Source organism: Danio rerio, chromosome 12, assembly GCF_049306965.1.
Source record: "Danio rerio strain Tuebingen ecotype United States chromosome 12, GRCz12tu, whole genome shotgun sequence".
Taxonomy (NCBI): domain Eukaryota; kingdom Metazoa; phylum Chordata; class Actinopteri; order Cypriniformes; family Danionidae; genus Danio; species Danio rerio.
In genome coordinates this window covers 10,664,135-10,683,796 of record NC_133187.1, presented here as the reverse complement: position 1 = coordinate 10,683,796, position 19,662 = coordinate 10,664,135, and the positions used below count along the sequence as shown (strand labels likewise).

The window sequence follows — 19,662 nt, the reverse complement described above, 5'->3', positions numbered from 1 at the left end:
ATACAGAGAGGAAGGCGGGTTTTACTGTTTACAAAGGCTAAAACGATGCAGTTTTACCAAGTAAACAACTGTGGACCGACTAACCGCTTCAAAACACCTTCTGCAACTATACATTTATAATATCATATATTAATTATAACACATTGTTTAAAACATGGGGTGACATGGTGGCTTGTGGTTAGCACTGTCGCCTCACAGCAAGAATGGTCCCTGATTCGAGTCCTGGCTGGGCCACCCTGCTGAAAAATCCAGCTTAAACCAGCCTAGGCTGGTTGGCTGGTTTCAGCTGGTCGACCAGGCTGGTTTTAGAGGGGTTTTGGCCATTTCCAGGCTGGTTTCCAGCCATTTCAAGCTTGGTCTTAGCTGGTCAGGCTGGAAAATGACCTGCTAAATCCAGCTAAAACCAGCTTGACCAGCCTGGTTTAAGCTGGACATAGCTGGTTTTGGCTGGGCTCCCAGCCTGGCTAGGCTGACCAGCTAAGTCCAGGCTGGAAATGGCTGGAAACCAGCCTGGAAATGGCCAAAACCCCTCCAAAACCAGCCTGGTCGACCAGCTGAAACCAGCCAACCAGCCTAGTCTGGTTTAAGCTGTTTTTTTTTTTCAGTAGGGCAGGCATTGCTGTGCAGAGTTTGCATGTTCTCCTGGTGGTGGGCGTAGGTTTCCTCTGGGTGCTCCGGTTTCCCCCACAGTCCAAACATATGCGCTATAGGTGAATTAAGTAAATTAACCGTAGTGTATAAGTGTGTATGGATATTTCCCAATACTGCAGGGGTTGCCAATCCTTTGTCTGCAGAGCCACCTTCCTGCTGATTTCAGTTGCTGCTCATATCAAACACACCTGAACCAATTCATTAGGACCTGAACACCACCACGTGATAATTATAGGCAGGTGTGTTTGATATGGGTTGAAACTGAAATCTGCAGGAAGGTGGCTATCCAGGAACAGGGTTGGCCACCCCTGTAATACTGGGTCGCAGCTGGAAGGGCATCCGCTGCGTAAAACATATGCTGGATAAGTTGACGATTCATTCCGCTGTGGCAACCCCTGATGAATAAAGGGACTAAGCTGAAGGAAAATGAATGAATGAATGTTTGAGACATGACAACTACTCAAAAACACCCCAAATATATTTAAATAAAAGTAATAAACGTGTTTGTGATTTGATGTTCGACATACAAGTTGAAACAGTGGCGTTGTGAGAAGGAGGGAGGGAGCGTGCTTTGGGGGCTTAAGCCCCTAATATATTGTCAAAAGCCCCTGATCTCTACAAGATTTGGGACTTCTTCCTTCATTTTTTAAATAACAGTGGACTGACTGTTTAGTAATCCCAAACAATGTGACTGTTTAAATACACTGTGTTTGTAATGACTAACTTTAATATACTTTCACTGGAATGTATATGTTGAAATGTCAATGTTTTCATGGTATTTATTTTTTATATATTTTTAATTTTTAACAAAATTGCCCTTTTTATTTTTATCTTTAAGTTTATTTTAGTTAATCTTTATTTTTTATTTATTTGTTTTTGTATTACTTTCCTCGCATGAGAATGCATTTTTTTTTTAATTCTATTCCTTTCTTTTTTTAATTTTTAAATTTTATTTTGAACGTCGGGATGGGGCGGGAGTTCTTTGATTGGTATTTGGTTACTAATACATTATGAATGTATCACACCTTTCTGAAACAATAAAAGTGTTAAAAAAAAAAAAGCCCCTGATCTTTTGAAAAATGTCGGACTTAAAAAATATTGCAGAACATTTATTTTGTTATTCAAGTACATAAAATTACCACATACATCACTGAAGGTGATGAGGTAATAATACAACCGTTTGGCGAAACTGCATAGTTCTAACTACTGATGAAGCTTAATATTTGTTTTCACAGTATAAAATATGTGGTTTTGGTGAAATAAATAACCAATCAATAAAATGTGCATCATATTAATGTAAATATATGCAAATCATTCAGAAAAAGGTAAATTGTACTAGCTTTCTAGAATATGAATTCTTTTTATTGTGTGTGTGCCGGGGGGGACTTCATTGGGCCTAAGCCCCTTATCCTTTCGACCCCATCAACACCCCTGAATTAAAATACTTTAAATATATATTATTATACTATATCAAAGTATTAAACTCTTTTTCATATCAGCACATGAATGTCATAACTGATTGAGCATATTAATGATTAATAAATGTTTAATTATTATGCTTTTTGTATTAAAGTTTTTCCCAATTGTTTACACACATTTTCTGAAAGCATATTGTCTCATACTGTCAGAACTCCAGACACACACACACACACACACATACACACACACACACACACACACACACACACACATACACACACACACACACACACACACACACACACACACACACACACACACACACACACACGTTGGGCAAAACCCTTCAATTCTCCTGCAAAATGAAACTTCGCATTCAAAACGATGTAATTTCTTCTCAAAATGGTATTTTGTTTTCAAATGACACACACAAACCATCACATGAATAAACATAGAACCAGTTGATTACTGATGTGCTGAATGTAAAACATTATGACCACTTCTTCTCCATTCATCATGACTTACTGTAAGCCTTTTTTGTTCAGTGTTACACTTACTACAGTACATAGGCCTACAGAAGTGCATTGTAAAATATTTCAGAATATTGTTTTTTATACAAAACATACAAACACAAGGTACCAAATGTATTTTACTGTATTTTCCCCACAAAAACAGTATACACAGTGTTCATCCCAACCAACACAAAGTTTCACACAACATATACCATCAACAGAAGAATTTACAGAATAGAGTTTCAGTAAAAAAATATATATAAAAAAATTAATTGTTCGGATTTCGGTCATACACTTTCCACACCCAGGCAAAAAAACAAATCCTCAATAGGATTAAGGAATGGAGAATATGGAGGGAGATAAACAACTAAAAAACGTGGGTGAGCAGTGAACCAGCTATGAACCAGAGGAGCTCCGATTTCTAAATTGCAATGAGACAGGTGTGTGTGATGAGTTAGAATGCGAAAGTAGGGCAACTGACTTTAAAATTTTGAATGACAGTGTGTTCCTTGTGAAAACAAGAAATTTTCTGCATGAAAGTTGTGCAAATGCAGAGAATTGTGTGTAGTGTTTTGAAAAAAAAAGTGTTTTAAACCTGTAATTTGAGGTAAATTAAAGGAGGAATTGTGCCTGTGGTTTAGAGGAATTGGTTCAGTGGATTGGTGCATCAGTTACATGTTGTAGTCATTGTGTCTGAAGTACAAGTAATTGTGTGTAAACAACTAAGAAAAATGGTAAAAGATATTTCAATAAAGATCAGTGAACATTTCCTTTAAAAATAATCAGTAATTGAAAAATATTGTCATTAAGAACATTCTTTTCTTCTGTTCCAGAAAATTACATTTGGTCAGATAAATGTTTTCCTTTGCTGTTTGAAAAAAAAAAATCAGGCAAATGAGGGTAATTCTACCAAAATCAGGTTAACTTTACATGGTCAAAGCGAAAGTTCTAAAAGACAGTAAATTTGAGTTATTCCATCCTAAAATAAATACTTACATTTTTTTTTTAAAAGCCAAAGCATCAGGAATTGCATTGTCTTATACCCATGAATCACAGACTAAACAAACTATGTGAGTAAATCCATTTTCCAATCACTGCCTATTTCAAAAATATGCATAAAATGATATAAGCTCTCTGCAACTCTCACATGGTCGCCCACTGAAGCTAAGCAGGGCTGCGCCTGGTCAGTACCTGGATGGGAGACCACATGGGGAAGCTAGGTTGCTGCCAGAAATTATGTTCGTGAGGCCAGCAGGGGGCACGTAACCTGCGGTCTGTGTGGGTCCTAATGCCCCAGTAAAGTGACGGGGACTCTATACTGCTCAGTGAGCGCGGTCTTTGGGATAAGACATTAAATCTTAGTTTTGACTCTCTGTGGTCGGGTAAAAAAAATCCCAGCATGTCCTTCAAAAAAAGAGTAGGGGTTTAACCCCGGCATCCTGGCCAAATCTGCCCACTGGCCTCTGTCCATCATGGCCTCCTAACCCTCCCAAAATCATAATTGGCTTCTTCACGGTCTCCTCTCCACCAATCAGCTGGTGTGTGGTGTGCGGTCTTGCGCAAAATGGCTGCCGTCGTGTCATCCTGGTGGATGCTGCACACTCAAGGTGGATGAGGAGATTCCCCCCTTTGTGTAAAGTGCTTTGAGTGTCTAGAAAAGCGCTATATAAATACAAGGAATTATTATTACTATTATTATAAAACACACACAATGCAGGTTCAGAGATTTTTTATTACATAGATGACATTGCCATAAGCATATGGCTCATGGTCAGGATAGCAGCAACTTTCACCTAGTCATATATTTATATATGTACACACAGTTACAAACAAAGTGAGACTGCACAAGACATCTTAGACTGTAAACATCTAATACATAAAAAAAAGAATAATAACAATAATAATAATAAAAAACAATTAATTCATTCTTTTTGGAGATCTATGCCACGCTTTGTTCTCATTGTGTCCAATAAATTAGTATTGAAAAAAAAAATGTAGTATGATCATTTGCTATAGAACTAGTGACATAATATAGTACAACTGTACCACACTTTGGCTATCGAACTACAGAAAGAAAAAAGAAAATACTGGATCATGATTCTCTGTAATTTCCTGATGGGTAACTGTTCACACATTACATTTATTTTCTTGATTCTTTGATATTAATCTTCAACAATTTCATTTCCAAAATCCCCCCAGAATGAGAGATTAAATATAAGAATGCATTATTCAGAAAGGAAAATAAAAAAATCCTGCACCTTAGTCATGGGAGTGCTCAACTGGCCCAGCGTCTACGATATGATGAAGAGTTTTAACTCCCTCCCTGAGCATCGTGAGCATCATGCAAGTTCCTCTATCCTAGAAGTGTCATTATTTTCAGAAACCAGCCATCAAAGCTGCATGAGTAAGATATGAGAGATTGTGCAAACATTTCTGAAGATGATTAAAAAGAAACTAATGTAAACTGAATTACAGAAGAGTTAGTCCACGTCTCCACAGATCAGCATAATTCTGTTCTCATAACCCTGTGATAAAGTAAACCATGTGGCACTGTGGGTAGTGAGTGATGTCTGCTACCCAAAGTGTTACTGAGAGAATGTCTCGTCTCTTAGCAACACGCAGGAACTGTCCTGGTTCTCCACATGTTGCTTAGGACCCAGCAAAGCTTCAATACAACAAAAATTCATCAGGCAGTTCATTACGTCTTCTACTTTTGTCAATAACTAAACAGCAGTTAAAGGGACACTCCACTTTTTTTTTTGGAAATGAGGTAGTTTTACCACACCCCTAAAGTTAAACGGTTGTGTTTAAATATTTTTGAAGCCACTCAGACAATTTCTGGGTCTGGCAGGAGCACTTTAGCTTAGCTTAGCATAAAATACTGAATCAGATTAGACCGTTAGCATCTCACTCAAAAAAAGTTTTGATAAGTTACCTATTTAAAGCTCGAGTCTTCGGTAGATCGTCTGAATGGATAATAGCAAAAATAGCAAAACTCAGCTGTTTAACTCTGGGTGACTTAGAAAATGAGCCTATTTCCAAAAAAAAAAAGTGTTCCTTTAAAAGAATTCTTCACCCAAAAATGAAAATTCTGTCATTTACTCACATTTCATTTGTTACAAACCGATTTAATTTTGTTTTTATTACACCCCTAGAGTTAAACAGTTGAGTTTTACCATTTCTGAAGTCATTTAGACAATCTCTGGGTCTGCCGGGAGCACTTTTAGCTTAGCTTAGCATAAAACATTATATCGACCGTCAGCATTTCACTCAAAAAAGTTTCACCTATTTAAAGCTCGAGTCTTCTGCAGTTAAATCACCTACTAAGACTGATGGTCAAGGAAAGTTGCTGTTTTCTAAGCAGATATAGCTTAGGACTATATTCTCATTCCAGCGTAAGAATCAAGGAACTTTGCTGCTGTACCATGGCTGCAGCAGGAGCAATACCATAACGCAGTACCTGAAATTAGTGCCCAGCTAGGTAAGTAGGTAACAGAAGTGTGTAATGTCATGGTGGCGGTTGCAGCCATGGTACAGCAGTAAAGTTCCTTGATTATTACTCTGGAATCAGAAGTTCTGATCCTAATCGATCTTGAAAATAGCAACTTTGATTTACCGTCAGTCTTAGTACATGATGTAACTACAAACAAGTCAAGCTTTGAATAGGAAAATTATCAAAGCTTCTTTTCTGAAATTTAAGCGAGGTGCTAATAGTCTAATCTGACTCAATCATCTATGCTTAAGATAAGCTAAAAGTGCTCTCGCCAGACCTGTAGATCGTCTGAATGAATTTAAAACAATGGGGAAATGCAACCATTTTACTCTAGTTGACTTATAAAATGAGCCTATTTCCAAAAAAGTGTTCCTTTAAAGGAATTCTTCACCCCAAAATGAAAATTGTGTCATTTACTCACATTTCATTTGTTACAAACCTATTTGTTTTTGTTGAAATATATTATTATGAAGAATGCAGGTCGCCGACACTTCAACTCCACAGTAAATTTGATCCTGCTATCGAAGTCAATGAGTGCCATGGGTACCAGCAGTTTTCAAAATATCTTATTTTTCATTCAACATAAGAAAGAAACTTAGGTTTAAAACCAGATGAGAGAGAATAAACAATGTGGTAATTTTCATTGTTGGGTGAACTATCCCTTTAACACAACAGTAATCGCTAAGAATAGGGTTGCACAATACTGGAGGAATAAATTGCATTGCGATATTTTTAGTTTCAGAGTAAAGGCACGATGTAGTCACTTATTTTCATGCAGGTCACAGATAACGCAATTTACCCAAGCCAATCCGAGAATCAGAACCACTGTGTATATATATATATATACAGAAATAACGCAGTTCACTGTGAAAACAATGCACATACACTGATGAGTCAAAATATCAGGAACACATGCCTAATAAATGTGTGGTTCTCGCTGTGCTGGTAAAACGGCACCAACCCAATGCAATACGGACTCCACAAGATCCCCCTGTTGTGAAGCCACCATAGATTGAATATTGAATATGTTAATCAACTCAACTGGAGATAGATCTGGGGAAACTGGAGTTCAATAAACATCTTGAACTTTCCAGCAAGTTCTTCAGATCATTCCTAGACAACATGTGCAGATTGGCAGCGGGCATTATCGTGCCGAAAGAGGCAATTTCCACCAGGAACATTAGTATTATGATGGGGTCGAAGAAATTTTAAAGAAAAGAGGGTTTCCAGACAGCTTGTTGTGTTCTTCAAGGGGTCCACACTCACATGCCTATTGTAGGTTCTTGTAACGTTGGACAGGAACTCAGACTATACAGCCCCATATGCTGTAAAGTATGATGCGCAAATATTAAAATACTGTGTGATTTGTGTCACCGTACACATACAGTTGGTTTGGACTAGGTGGAATTCCCATAATTGCATTTGTATATCAGAGAGTTTTGGGTGTCGTCAGTTTTTGGTTGGTCCCTCCTTGGAACCCTAATGGTGAATTGCTAACCACAAACCGTGTAGAGTAACTTAGAGTTACTCACACTCATTTCCCAAGCACTTTGAGATGCGTTTAGCTTCATAAGTACAAAGATTGAATTGTATCCGTGGTTTGTCCAGATGGATCCAGTGCCTTAGAAGCCTTAAAATACTTTTTTTTTTAATCTAAAAACAACATCTCTGCGTCTTCGTGTTTAGCCAATCTGTAATTTTTCTGAAATGACGTCATCTGGGCCTTAGTCACTTATTGCTACAAAGCTTAACAGCATCAGCAAAAATGCTGAACTGAACTGTAATGTTTACACACATGATCCATCTTCCCAGGCACATACTGGTCTGGCATGTATACTACATCGGTAGGAGTTGGTTTTAGCAGTTCTTGAGATGATGATGATGATGATAGGGAAAGCTCTGGCTTTGTGTCTATAGTCTCTGTTGCCATGCAATAACAACTTTCTCTTTAGATGCTCAGATTGTTTTTATCCTGCCTATATATTCTGCAACCTATACTTCAATTACTAAATTATTTACTTGCGTAGACTTGGAGATGGTCTACGATATTCTCTAAACCTATGATGACCTATCATTAAGTTTTGTCTCATCAGTGTATGTGTAATTATATGAACACTCACTGTTTTTTGGAAACAGGCTCATTTTACAATTCACCAAGTGTTAAACAGTTGTTTTACTATTTTTGAATCCATTTAGCCGATCTCCAGATGTGTCTGAGCACTTTTAGCTTAGCTTAGCATAGGTCATTAAATCGGATTAGACCATTAGCATTTTGCTCAAATTACCTTATAACTAAATTCCCTATTTAAAGCTTGACTTCTCTGTAGTTACATTGTGTACCAAGATTGAAGGAAAATGAAAGTTGCTAGTTCTAGGTCAATATGGCTAGGAACTATACTCCAGGGTAATGATCAAGGAACTTTGCTGACTAATTTTAGCAGCAGCTGGTGTAATAGTACAATGCATTGGTTGAAAATAGTTCCCATTATTACGCTAAAAATAAGACTATAGTTCCTAGTCATATCAAGCTAGAAAAGAGCATTTCATTTTCTGTCAGTCTTAGTACACAATGTAACTACAGAAGGGACTAGCAATAATTCCAGAGGAGTTAAACTAAGTAAAGTAAGGCTATTTCCAAATAAAGTGGAGTGTTCCTTTACAGTGTAGCATGCACAGTTGAGAACTGCACTAAGCCACATGGCTATTTTGATCTCATTTCAATATACTGTGCAGCCCTAGCTTACAACATGTTTATACCAACACGTAAAGCTTCAAAATTGACCTTGAACATCTGAAATGCACCAAAAGGGGGCCGTTCACACAGTACACACTGCAATTACATTGCTAGTTTAAGTAAACATGCACTAGGTGGATGTGTTTGAGCGTTGCGCCGTTTGCATTGTCACATGCTTGACATAGCATTTTAAATCTGTGATGCTCAAGGTAAAGTGCTTACTCAAAAAACTTTTTTTTCACCCTTACACCACCTGCTTTTCAACTCACAAACACGTTCTATTGTGAATGGCCCCTGAAAGCCCCGATAAACTTCAAGCAAATATCCAATAACGAAGAGGTATTATGTAATCTCAAAGAAAATCAGGCCAAAATTAATGGCAAAGAACACTTTCCAGAAAAGTTTGTTCCCGCTGGTTAACACCTTCGAACTACCACTGACCCGTGGTGATTAGAGGTGTGTTCTGAGACTCTGCTTTCTTTGACGTGGAAATCTTCTCCGGTTCATCTCTTCGGTTCAGTCTGTCAGGGTCAGAGGAGAGTGGAAACATGAACAAACTGGAAAATCACTTGACTGCAAAATCTGTTATGCTCAGACTCTTTTTTTTTTTTTTTTTTTTTATTAACAATGCTTGAACAGTAACTGAAAGGCATTAATACTTTTTAGAATTAAACCAAAGAATGAGATGTCCATCCTTGTTAGTAATACAACGTATATTAATAAATAAAATAACAAAAATTATCTAAATAAATGCTAAAGAAGCTTAAGAAATAGGGGAGTTAAAGTTCTCAAAATATGAAACCAAAATCCTCTAATGATGAATATATTCATCATTTCATCTCTCTTAAGGTCTTTAAATACATCACAAATTCTTATTCTCTGATTCATTGTGAACTTCTGGGGGCTGTTCCATAAACCAAGCTTGCAGAAAAAGCCAGGCTTATTTTGGTAAGTCAGGTTTATTAAATGGCGAGTTCGGTGTCATAAATCAAATTTATGATAGTTCAAACTCAGTCACTCTGGCAACTTATGCTGGGAAACTAGCCTGGTCTGGGGCAGGCTAATTCTCAAGCTAAGTCTTAAATTCAAGCTTAATCAAAGTAATGTTAACATTCACCTGCCGTAATCTGATGCCTGCCATCTTAATTCACTTAACCTCTTAATAATGATTACAACTTTATAGTCACTTAATAGTAAATACACATACACCAAACATCTTTTAGAATAGAATGATAATACATTTAAATTCAAGTTATTGAACCAAAACCCTGCTGAAAAATCCAGCTTAAACCAGTCTAGGCTGGTTGGCTGGTATTAGCTGGTTGACCAGCCTGGTTTTAGAGGGGTTTTGGCCATTTACAGGCTGGTTTTCAGCTATTTCTAGCCTGGTCTTAGCTGGTCAGGCTGGAAAATGACCTGCTAAATCCAGCTAAAACCAGCTTGACCGCCCTGGTTTAAGCTGGATATAGCTGGTTTTGGCTGGGCTCCCAGCTTGGCTTGGCTGGTCAAGCTGGTCATCTCCCAGCCTGACCAGCTAAGACCAGGCTGGAATAAGCTGGAAACCAGCCTGAAAATGGCCAAAACCCCTCTAAAACCAGCCTGGTCAACCAGCTAAAACCAGCCAACCAGCCTATGCTGGTTTAAGCTGGATTTTTCAGTAGGGAACCAATACAAACTACAACATTTAAACTAAATTATATTAATTTTTATGTTTATTAGGGTTTAATATCTGCAATTTCCTGTCGTACAGCCGTACTGTAGTTTTTAATAATTATTTTTAAATTATTATATGTTTGAACTAAAAACTAGCGCGGCACACTCGCTGTGAACAGCTGTGTCTCATTTCAGAGCTCCTTCAGTATTTGTTGCCATGGTAGCACACAACATAATCGATGCATCTACACTCGACCTACAGGGTTTTGTGACAGTAATGTGCATGAGCAGTTATCTAGATTATTTAAACTAGGGGTGTCCAAACTCGGTCCCGGAGGGCCGGTGTCCTGCATATGTTAGTTCCAGCCCCAATTAAACACACCTGAACCAGCTAATCAAGCTCTTACTATGTATACTAGAAACTTACAGGCAGGTGTGTTAAGGGAAGTTGGAGCTAAACTATGCAAGACACCCCTGATTTAAGGAGTTTGGAGTTGGACACCCCTGATTTAAACTGAACTCAGATTAGTTAGCTCAAATGATCTTTAACTTGCTGTTGTGGAACTAATTTAAGCGTGGATGTTTAGTTTGCTCATTAAAGTCAGGCTTTTGACTTAAATCTCCGCTTTTCTAAACGACTTTTATGAAACAGCCCCCTGCTCTCTATATATTGTCATTGATAATATATGCATATTTTGTTATTAAAAGTAAAGTGTGCAGCCCATTTTTACATATTCATCTAAAATCTGCTGCTCTGGTGTTTTGAAATTCTTTTTACCCCAAGTGAAAAATGGAAAATAACTATAGTATATATAATAGTATATGAAGGCTTCAAAGTTTAACGGTGTTTTATATTCCACACAGTCCATTTGCTTTAAATTAAATACATACCTACCATTTTTATGTTTCATGGATTTGGATCTTCTTGGTGAATTTGGATTCTGTTGAGAGATGAGACAATCATTAGCCCACAGCCACGATGTGCAAATAAAAGCAATGAAAACAACATAAAAGGTGACAAGGCAGGTAAAGTACGCTACAGTCCAGAACTGATCAGAGAGCCAAGTGTAAGAAAAATTGATAGAAACTTTTGTTACGAATTATACAATCTTAAAACAAATATATTAAAGCTACAGCTAGTTTGCCCAAGATCCTGTGTCTACAATTGTAAGAGAGCATCTAAGAGCAGAAAGAACATCTATAACAGTAAAGCAGACTTACCAAGTGTACAGGCTGTTTCAAAGAATGTAAAAATACCTTATCTGACTTTCTCTTCTTGGCTGGAAAACAAAATGTTAAAAACAAAAAAAGATTAATAAATAGCTTCAGTTACTATTTAACCAGTTAAACCCATTTAGCTCGGCAATTTATTCTAAAGCAGGGTTTCCCAACTCCAGTCCTCAGACCATTAAAGAATCAACTTATTTATATTCAAAAATACATATTTTTGCTTGACGTTTAATTGAAGTGGGTTATAACATGCTCATTTTCACAAAAAACATGTTAATCTTGAGTGCCTATAGATCTACATCTATCTTTTTTGTGAAAACTTTTTAGTTTTTTTCTTTTATGACACATTTACAGCTTTCCGATTCATTCCTTCAGCACCTGGAGGCGAGTCATGGGCGGAGCTACTGAGTCAACTGTGCATAAGTAAGAAAGATGAACTCCAATTTTAATCAAATAATGCTTACTTGGGTAATTGTGCTTTGTAAAATATATGCTAACCTCCTATTATCGATGTCTATTTATACTAATGTTTTTCTGTATACTCTTAAAAAACAAATGTATGTGGTATAGGCAACTAGAACATTTACTCTATTCTTCTGCCAGTTAAACAGTCACTTACTTTCATCTAGTTTAGGAAAAGTTGATCAATTGACATATAGCAAATCCAGCTGCTGCCTTGCTGCCTGTGGCATGTAATACACCAGACGCAATGCTAGGGTTGGGTATAATTTGGGGTTATTTCAATGCCGGTGCTAAATCGACACTTTTAAAACTGTACAGGTGCCGAAGTGGTGTCTGAACCAATACTTTTGAGACACAAAATGATGGTGGACGACTCTAAAAAAACCTTTTACTTGACAGAAAAATAATTATTTTATAGGGGTGTCAAAATTAATCGTTTCTTCAATGCACCGTGATGCAGACGTGGACAATTCGGTATCGGTTCAGTAATAATCATAACCGGTTATTACTGACGTCATTTACCTCATATGCGCTCTGTCGCGAGGGAGACGATCGCGAGTATTTACAACGCTCTAACTCTTAAATACTCATGAGCTGTGCACAATTTCACTGTGTGAGTTTGAGAATGAAAGTAGCCTACCCCATCTCTCTCTCTCTCTCGCTCGCTCTCGCTCTGTTTCTCTCTCTTTCTCACACACACACACAGTGGCCCATTTGACCTGCTAGCGTGGCTGTTTTACAGAGTTACTTTTGGATACAGAAACGAGCGCGTGTCTGCAGAGTTTTCTCCAACGTGTCTATCATAGATCGGCTGTGAGATCGCCGCTGCCACCTGCCGCTTACCATTCATCTGAAGAGCGCAGCGAGCAAGAGCCAATCGCAACCCGATCAATCCCAATCGAAGGGGTGTAAGAGAACTAGACAAGGATCAGAAATTGAGCTGGATATTTATATTTGTTTATATTATTTGCTTAATGCTCGTTTTTTTTCAAAGTTACAGTTTATATATCTGACTGTTTGTATTAAATGACGCAATTGTATTACAAATAATAACCTATATAAATATAAATATATTTATACATTTTAATACAAGAGCTGCTGCTGTGAAAAAATATATAAAAGCAGCGTCAATGCACCGTGATGCACCCAAATATCGAATTGAACCGAATCGATGGCATGATAATCGTAACTGAACCGAACCGTGAGACGTGTAGGTTCACACCTCTATTATTTTAATCATTTTAATTGAACAATATAATTAAACTTTACATCAATTCATATTTCATACATTTGAATTGCATAAATATATTTTCTTAATCATTTGTTTGTCGGCATGAATGCCAGATTTGCATTATGCAATTAACATTACATTAGCTTAGTACTAACCTGTGGAAAGGCTGTCATCAAAATCAGTGAACACCTTTTATCTAGGGTTAGCGCTTGAGTCGTCACAGAGTACTGTCACTGATTTTAATATGATTAAGACAATAATTAAAAGTCGAGCATTTAACAGATATTTTTGGTTACCTTAATCCGACTGAAGTCAAAATCGATCTAAACAGAAATCAATTTAAGACAGGCAGAGTATCCCTATTTAGTTGCATTATTAAAGTGTGTTAGGGGGGGTGGGGGAGGCATTTAAAAGCTGATGCATTTAAAAACTACATGTGAATAGGGATAAATTATGGCTAAATGAGATCAGCTTACTCTCACAAGCTCATTCATTCTCAGCCGAGCACTGCTGTGGGGTAATGGGTGCATACACTTATGAGAAAAGTGCCCCTACAAGGACTTCAGCTATTAGTTACGCAAAATACAGCCAGTTTCAAAAAAAGGATTGTGGCACTCTTTACCACCTGAAAGAAAGATTTAAAAATATTATTTGTCCAAATATGTTTTTGAAACTTGACCCATGCTTTAGCAGTCTAACACTTTAAACAGTGTAAATAACTCTGTATGAATCAAATTGCATTGGACCCCCGCTTTAAAGAGCTATTAATTTATTATAACTCAAATCAATGTTTTTGTTTTTATGTATTAAAACAATGTACATTTAGCTCGTTGTTGTCACAGAATAAATCCCTTTAGTCTTATACAACAGCCCTGATTCATGGTGGACTGCTGATAAGCCTGTGGGGCTTTATTCTTTAAATAACAGCTGGCTGGATATGCATATAACCCTTACAAAATGTGCAGGGTGGGGACCACTGAGGACAGAAGTTGGGAACCTGCAAAAAATGCGATGCATAATAGTCTCACCTTTCTTTTCTGCCCCATAAGACCAGTCATTGTCGTTGACATCATCATTGTCCTCCTGATCGCTCTCCGATTTGTTCGTGTTGTTGCCACTCGCAATTCTAAGTATACACACAAACAACACCAGTACAAAGATCATTCATTGTATCATAATTTATGGTGAATTTCATAAATTTTAGCAAGCAACAAGCTTTTCGGAGCACTTGCGTTTAGTTCAGGTGACAGGTATTTTATAAATATGATCTAATGTTCAGTCATATTACCTGCGGTTGGCAATACGACTGCTGTTGCGGCCCATGCCAAGGCATTTCTCCAGATGAGGAGCAAATCGTGAGGCAGCGATGCTGCGGCTGCAGTTGGGACAAACGCACTCTTTGTTTTTCCACTGGTTGTACACTTGCCCAAAAATGTCTACTCCAGGCTGGTCCACAATTTCTATAATAAATTTTAAGTTAGAAATGACTTGATTATTGGCCTGTTCTGCATAAACTAAAATGACATGTTAAATGGCAGCATGAGATTCTTCCTCTTTGGGAAAAAAAACCACAACAGTTAAACCCCTTCGAACTACATTCAAACCAATGACAACAGTTATTTAATATGTAAATGTTGCTTTGCCTTCTTTGGTCATTTCTTCAGTTCAGTCTTTAATGTCAGACTAATACTTTGAAACAGAAAACATTATGTAATTGTAATTGAAAGCAACATAACACTGTTTTTACTGTATAAAGGGCTAAAAAAATGAGCATGACCTCATTTGACTGAAGCGTGGAACTGCAGATCTCATGCAATTTCAAGTTAATCAGATGATTTTTTTTTTAACTGATGTCTTCCAAGTGTGAACTTTTTTGTGGTAAAATTGCAAAGATCATAAACAAAAAAAGTCCACTACAAGTAATAAAACTTCAGTCTTTCCAGGAAATCTCTTTAATGTACAGAGGCATCCAGTAATCATTGTAATTGAGTAAAATACATAATGTTTTAACTGATGAAATATAAAAGCAACTACCAAATGATTACCAGTGTTGGGCAGTAGCATTGCTACAAGTAGTGACGCTACTAGCTTAACTACATTTCTCAGTAGCGTAGCGGTAGCATCGCTACTTTCGATATTAAAAAGATTTTCAGTAGCGAAGCTATTATTTTAGTCAAGTAGCGTAGTAGCATCCACACAAAGCTTCATTTACCGATCGCAGATCAATAAGTGACGGCACTGACATTTACAGAGCTGTGAGGCCGGTCTCTAGCTGATAAAAGTAAATCCATATGATGTTTCTTCTTTTTCCTGTTTTACGTTGGTCAACAACAAACTTTTAGGTGAGTTTCTGCTACATCTCTCTTTGGTCAGTGACGTCGCCAGCAAATTAGGCTAACACGAGAAATTAGCTTGACGGAATATGACTGAAGGAGGAGTAAGTTTTTTGTTTTTGCTGTTATATATCATAATTTGTTGGTTTAGTATAGAATATTAGTAAATAATTTAACTGAACAATTATGCTTCGTAAGTTTTATTGACAGTTTTGTTGATCCCTAAGATATGATTGACTTGGATTTAAGTTGCTTCGACTAAAAATTGAAAATTGCAAAAATAGCTAAGATGTAGCTAAGCTACTTTTGCCAAGTAGCTTTTAGATTAGCTTGCTACATTTCCCAGAGAGTAGCTTTTAGTGTGGTTAAGCTACATTTCAAGTAGAGTAGCTAATAGCTTAGCTCACTTCACTTTTCAAGTAGCATGCCCAACACTGATGGTTCCAGTATATGCTTAGCAGTGCTCTTTAAGTTAAATTAGGCATAATAATTTTTACAATTCAGGGTTGATTGACAGTTTTTAACATTATAAAGAATACCATCGTATACAATGTCTGCCTCATCTGTGATAAGAAGCGCTACTATGAAAGAACCCTGACAGAGTGGATCCGATCTACTGGTTTTATGGAAGATGACGGCATGAACACATTTCAAGATAACTATATAGGTGTTTTTACAGAGTAAAGTCTGATAGATTCAGAATGGAATGATAATTTTGGGGGTTTACAGCACCTGAATGAAGCATCATGCTTTAGTTCCACTTCTAAACATCTCTTTGGGAAAATGCATAAATGTCTCAACATGTGGTAACCAGAATCTATGCAATGAGTTCAACGTGATCACACAAATTATGCCACTTACTCTTGGAAAGCTGCTTGGCTTGAAACATTTGACTTTTATTTGATCTGTGCTTAATACAAAGAACAAATTACCAAAACTCACCAAAGTCTTTCATACTCTCTTGGTCTGTATCGTCCAGGAAAAAGTATCCCTGTTTGACAGCCCTGTGAACTTCAAAACAAAGACCCAAACAGGCGTCCTCCACCAGGTCAGACAGGATCTCTTGAGCAAAGCCCTGTGGGAAAAGAGACAACACTTGAATCACATTGTAACCTTCAGAATTATAATCATTGCATTCACCTTGCACTCAATGAACACATCAGCTGGGAAAACCAATGAAAGCAGTGCAAAAATGTATATCGATAATCAGGCTTCATAACGCAGAGGTGAAACACCCACATGCGCTTGCTTATTCAACACAGATACAGTTACGCAGAATATAGAAAATGAAAAATAAATGCGTACCCACTCACCTCCATCTTACTGTTGTCCATACTGGACAGAGACACGTCCTCCATTTTCATTTGCAAAAGCTCCAGGAGAAAGAACTGCTGTCTACATGCTGTAGTGCAGCAGTCATGGGCTGAGGAGAGGCTGAAACAACAACAACCCAAACAAAGGGAGACAACCACAGACACAGGCAGGGCATGAGACAGCAATACATGCTCTTTAAAAAAAAATCAATATAGGAAGACAAAACAAAAGCCCTCACCGTGTAGTTTCACATGGTTATAATATTTTAAACAGTTGCAAATATCAACGCACTGCAGCACAAAACAACAGCTAGAATAATGAGTGATACGTCACTGCTTCGCCTTTATTAACAGGCGGTTCCACTGCATTCTGCAAACCATAAGCTTTCGCAATGATGAAGGTTGTTTCATATTAAGAGTTGATAAAACGTTATGAAATCGCTCATTTATGATGATTAAATGGACATCCAGTTTCGTCTAACGTTGAAGACGCAAACAACAGATTAAGTTATCGTAGACTTGGACACAGAAAACCTATCATGCTTAGATAGAAAACTATTATCAACATTAAAAAGGTACGTTATTAAATATGACTGGTGCAAAACTGTTTTATTATTATATACAATCCGTAATATTTGGATTCACTGCGAAGCTCTGCATTGACTGTAACGTTACGTGTGTCGCGAGAGTTAACGCTAACGTTCCGTTTAATGGTATAAAAGTCGTCAGCGAAAACTCCAACAAATATTGTGTCGTTATCTAAAATGTTGATCTGTATTGAATGTACATTACTATCACTCACCAGCTCGGGAATGGAGGCTGTTGTCGATCTGTTCACTGCACTGACTGAGGTTGCTCATCTGATCAAATCAATACTGAAATCTGATAGGGATCTAACTTACAAGTTCTTTGTCCCATTAACGGTTTGCGCATGAAAGGTAACAAACAAAAAAGTTCCAAAGAGACATTTCCCACTAAGTATTTCCTCATAGACAAAACAAAGTTCCACATTCAGCGTTCAATCTCTTATCCCCGTCTGCAGACTTCCATTTCCCTTCAGCCAGACCTGAGCAATCGATCCCCGCTCATCTTATTCTTAACACCTCGGTGTTGAATCGCTTAGCCGGGTCTGCCAGGAGGAAAATAGACATAAATGGAAATTCTCGTCAAGTTACACCAAATACATTCTGCCTTTGTTCCTCGAAAATATTGTGCCTGTAGTCGTAAAGCGACCAGAACTGTGATTATACTTAAAAAGCTAAACTCCTCTTTTCCATGGTAAGGTTATGTACCCGCTCTTGTTCTTATTCTCTCATTCTTTTTTCTTTTTGTTACTTTGTTTACACGTTATGCTAAAATGTGCAATATTGTAAGATTTGTTATGCATTTGACTGGAAATGTTCAGCAAATACAAAAATTAAAAATGTTTTAAGGCCATTAAAGTACATTTACTGCAAAAAAAATAAAAAATAATAAAAAAAAATAATAATAATACTCTCACCACCACACCCCCCCCCCCCCCCCCCCCACCCTGGGAAAATATATGGTCTACAGCAAAAGTAAAATATTTTTACTTTTATTAAATAAAAAATATTTAATTAATAATTATTTACATTTACCATGTCAAAAACTTCTTAAAGAAAATATTTAGATTAGAATATGGCACAAATTGCTCCTTTTGTCAGAATAACGTTGAACCTCTTTCTCACTTCCTCACTTCCTCATTTTGTCATGCAACCACGCGTTCCAATCTTGGCAAGATGTTTATACAGTTGCAAAAAGAATTATTAGCCCTCCATTTATTTTTTTCCTTTTTTAAATATTTCCCAAATAATGTTTAACAGAGCAAGGAAATTTTTCTTCTGGAGAAAGGCTTATTTGTTTTATTTTGGCTAGAATAAAAGCAGTTTTTAATTTTCTATGAACTGTTTCATGGTCAAAATGATTAGCCCCTTTAAGCTATATATTTTTTTCCGATAGTCTACAGAACAAACCGTCATTATACAAAAACTTGCCTAATTACCCTAACCTGCCTAGTTAACCTAATTAACCTAGTTAAGCCTTTAAATGTCACTTTAAGCTGTATAGAATTGTCTTGAAAAATATCTAGTAAAATATTATATACTGTCATCATGGCAAATTATAGTTTATGAAACTATTATGTTTAGAAGTGTGCTGAAAAAAAATCTCTCTGTTAAACATAAATTGGGGGAAAAAATAAACAGAGGGCTATTAATTCTGACATCAACTGTATACAGTATGTCAGATATTACTTTACAGAATCTTTCTGTGACTCCAAAAGTAGTTATTTAATTTTTTTATACAAATGTTTACATCTGCTTCATAATAAACCTTATTTTTTTTATGCAGATTTTATATTCATAAATGTAAATGTTTAAATTGCAAGCCAGTATTTATAGCATTTAGACAGAAGATCAAAAAATTGCTTACTTACAATTCCAGATACACTTAACAAGAAAGCACACAAATTGACAATTTGATAGGTAAAGTTGGTTTTATATTCACACATTCGTTCATTTAACTGTTTCTGTATTATTAACAACACTACTTTAAATACTCGGTCTGAAATGGTATGACTTCAAAACAACATTAGCACTATTTTTTTGACTG

The 19,662-nt window shown here is 36.8% G+C and overlaps 1 protein-coding gene across 4 annotated transcripts; it reads right to left on the bottom strand.

Annotated features, from left to right (window-relative positions):
• Nucleotides 1-4,296: 4,296 nt before the first annotated feature.
• On the bottom strand, nucleotides 4,297-18,103 carry atxn7l3b (ataxin 7 like 3b). 4 transcript variants are annotated; one of them, XM_005156092.6, is made up of 8 exons: nucleotides 17,834-18,103; nucleotides 17,032-17,152; nucleotides 16,661-16,793; nucleotides 14,674-14,845; nucleotides 14,414-14,511; nucleotides 11,684-11,742; nucleotides 11,354-11,403; nucleotides 4,297-9,330 (listed from the first exon to the last, which is right to left on the bottom strand). In XM_005156092.6, the coding sequence occupies exons 2-8, from the start codon at nucleotides 17,080-17,082 to the stop codon at nucleotides 9,240-9,242; spliced, it is 654 nt and encodes a 217-aa protein (XP_005156149.1). In that variant the 5' UTR covers nucleotides 17,083-17,152; nucleotides 17,834-18,103; the 3' UTR covers nucleotides 4,297-9,239. The 4 variants fall into 4 exon arrangements, with proteins under 4 accessions (XP_005156149.1, XP_005156151.1, XP_005156150.1 ...); XM_005156094.6 differs by having other exon boundaries at nucleotides 11,358-11,403; XM_005156093.6 differs by having other exon boundaries at nucleotides 11,720-11,742.
• Between the last annotated feature and the right edge of the window lie 1,559 nt (nucleotides 18,104-19,662).

Coding starts and splice junctions, on each gene's coding strand:
- atxn7l3b (XM_005156092.6), bottom strand. CDS start 17,082: ATGAAAATGGAGGACGTGTCTCTGTCCAGTATGGACAACAGTAAGATG. Junction 14,512..14,673: donor AGTCGTATTGCCAACCGCAG/GTAATATGACTG, acceptor GTGTATACTTAG/AATTGCGAGTGGCAACAACA. Junction 9,331..11,353: donor ATGAAACATAAAAATGGTAG/GTATGTATTTAA, acceptor TGACCCTGACAG/ACTGAACCGAAGAGATGAAC.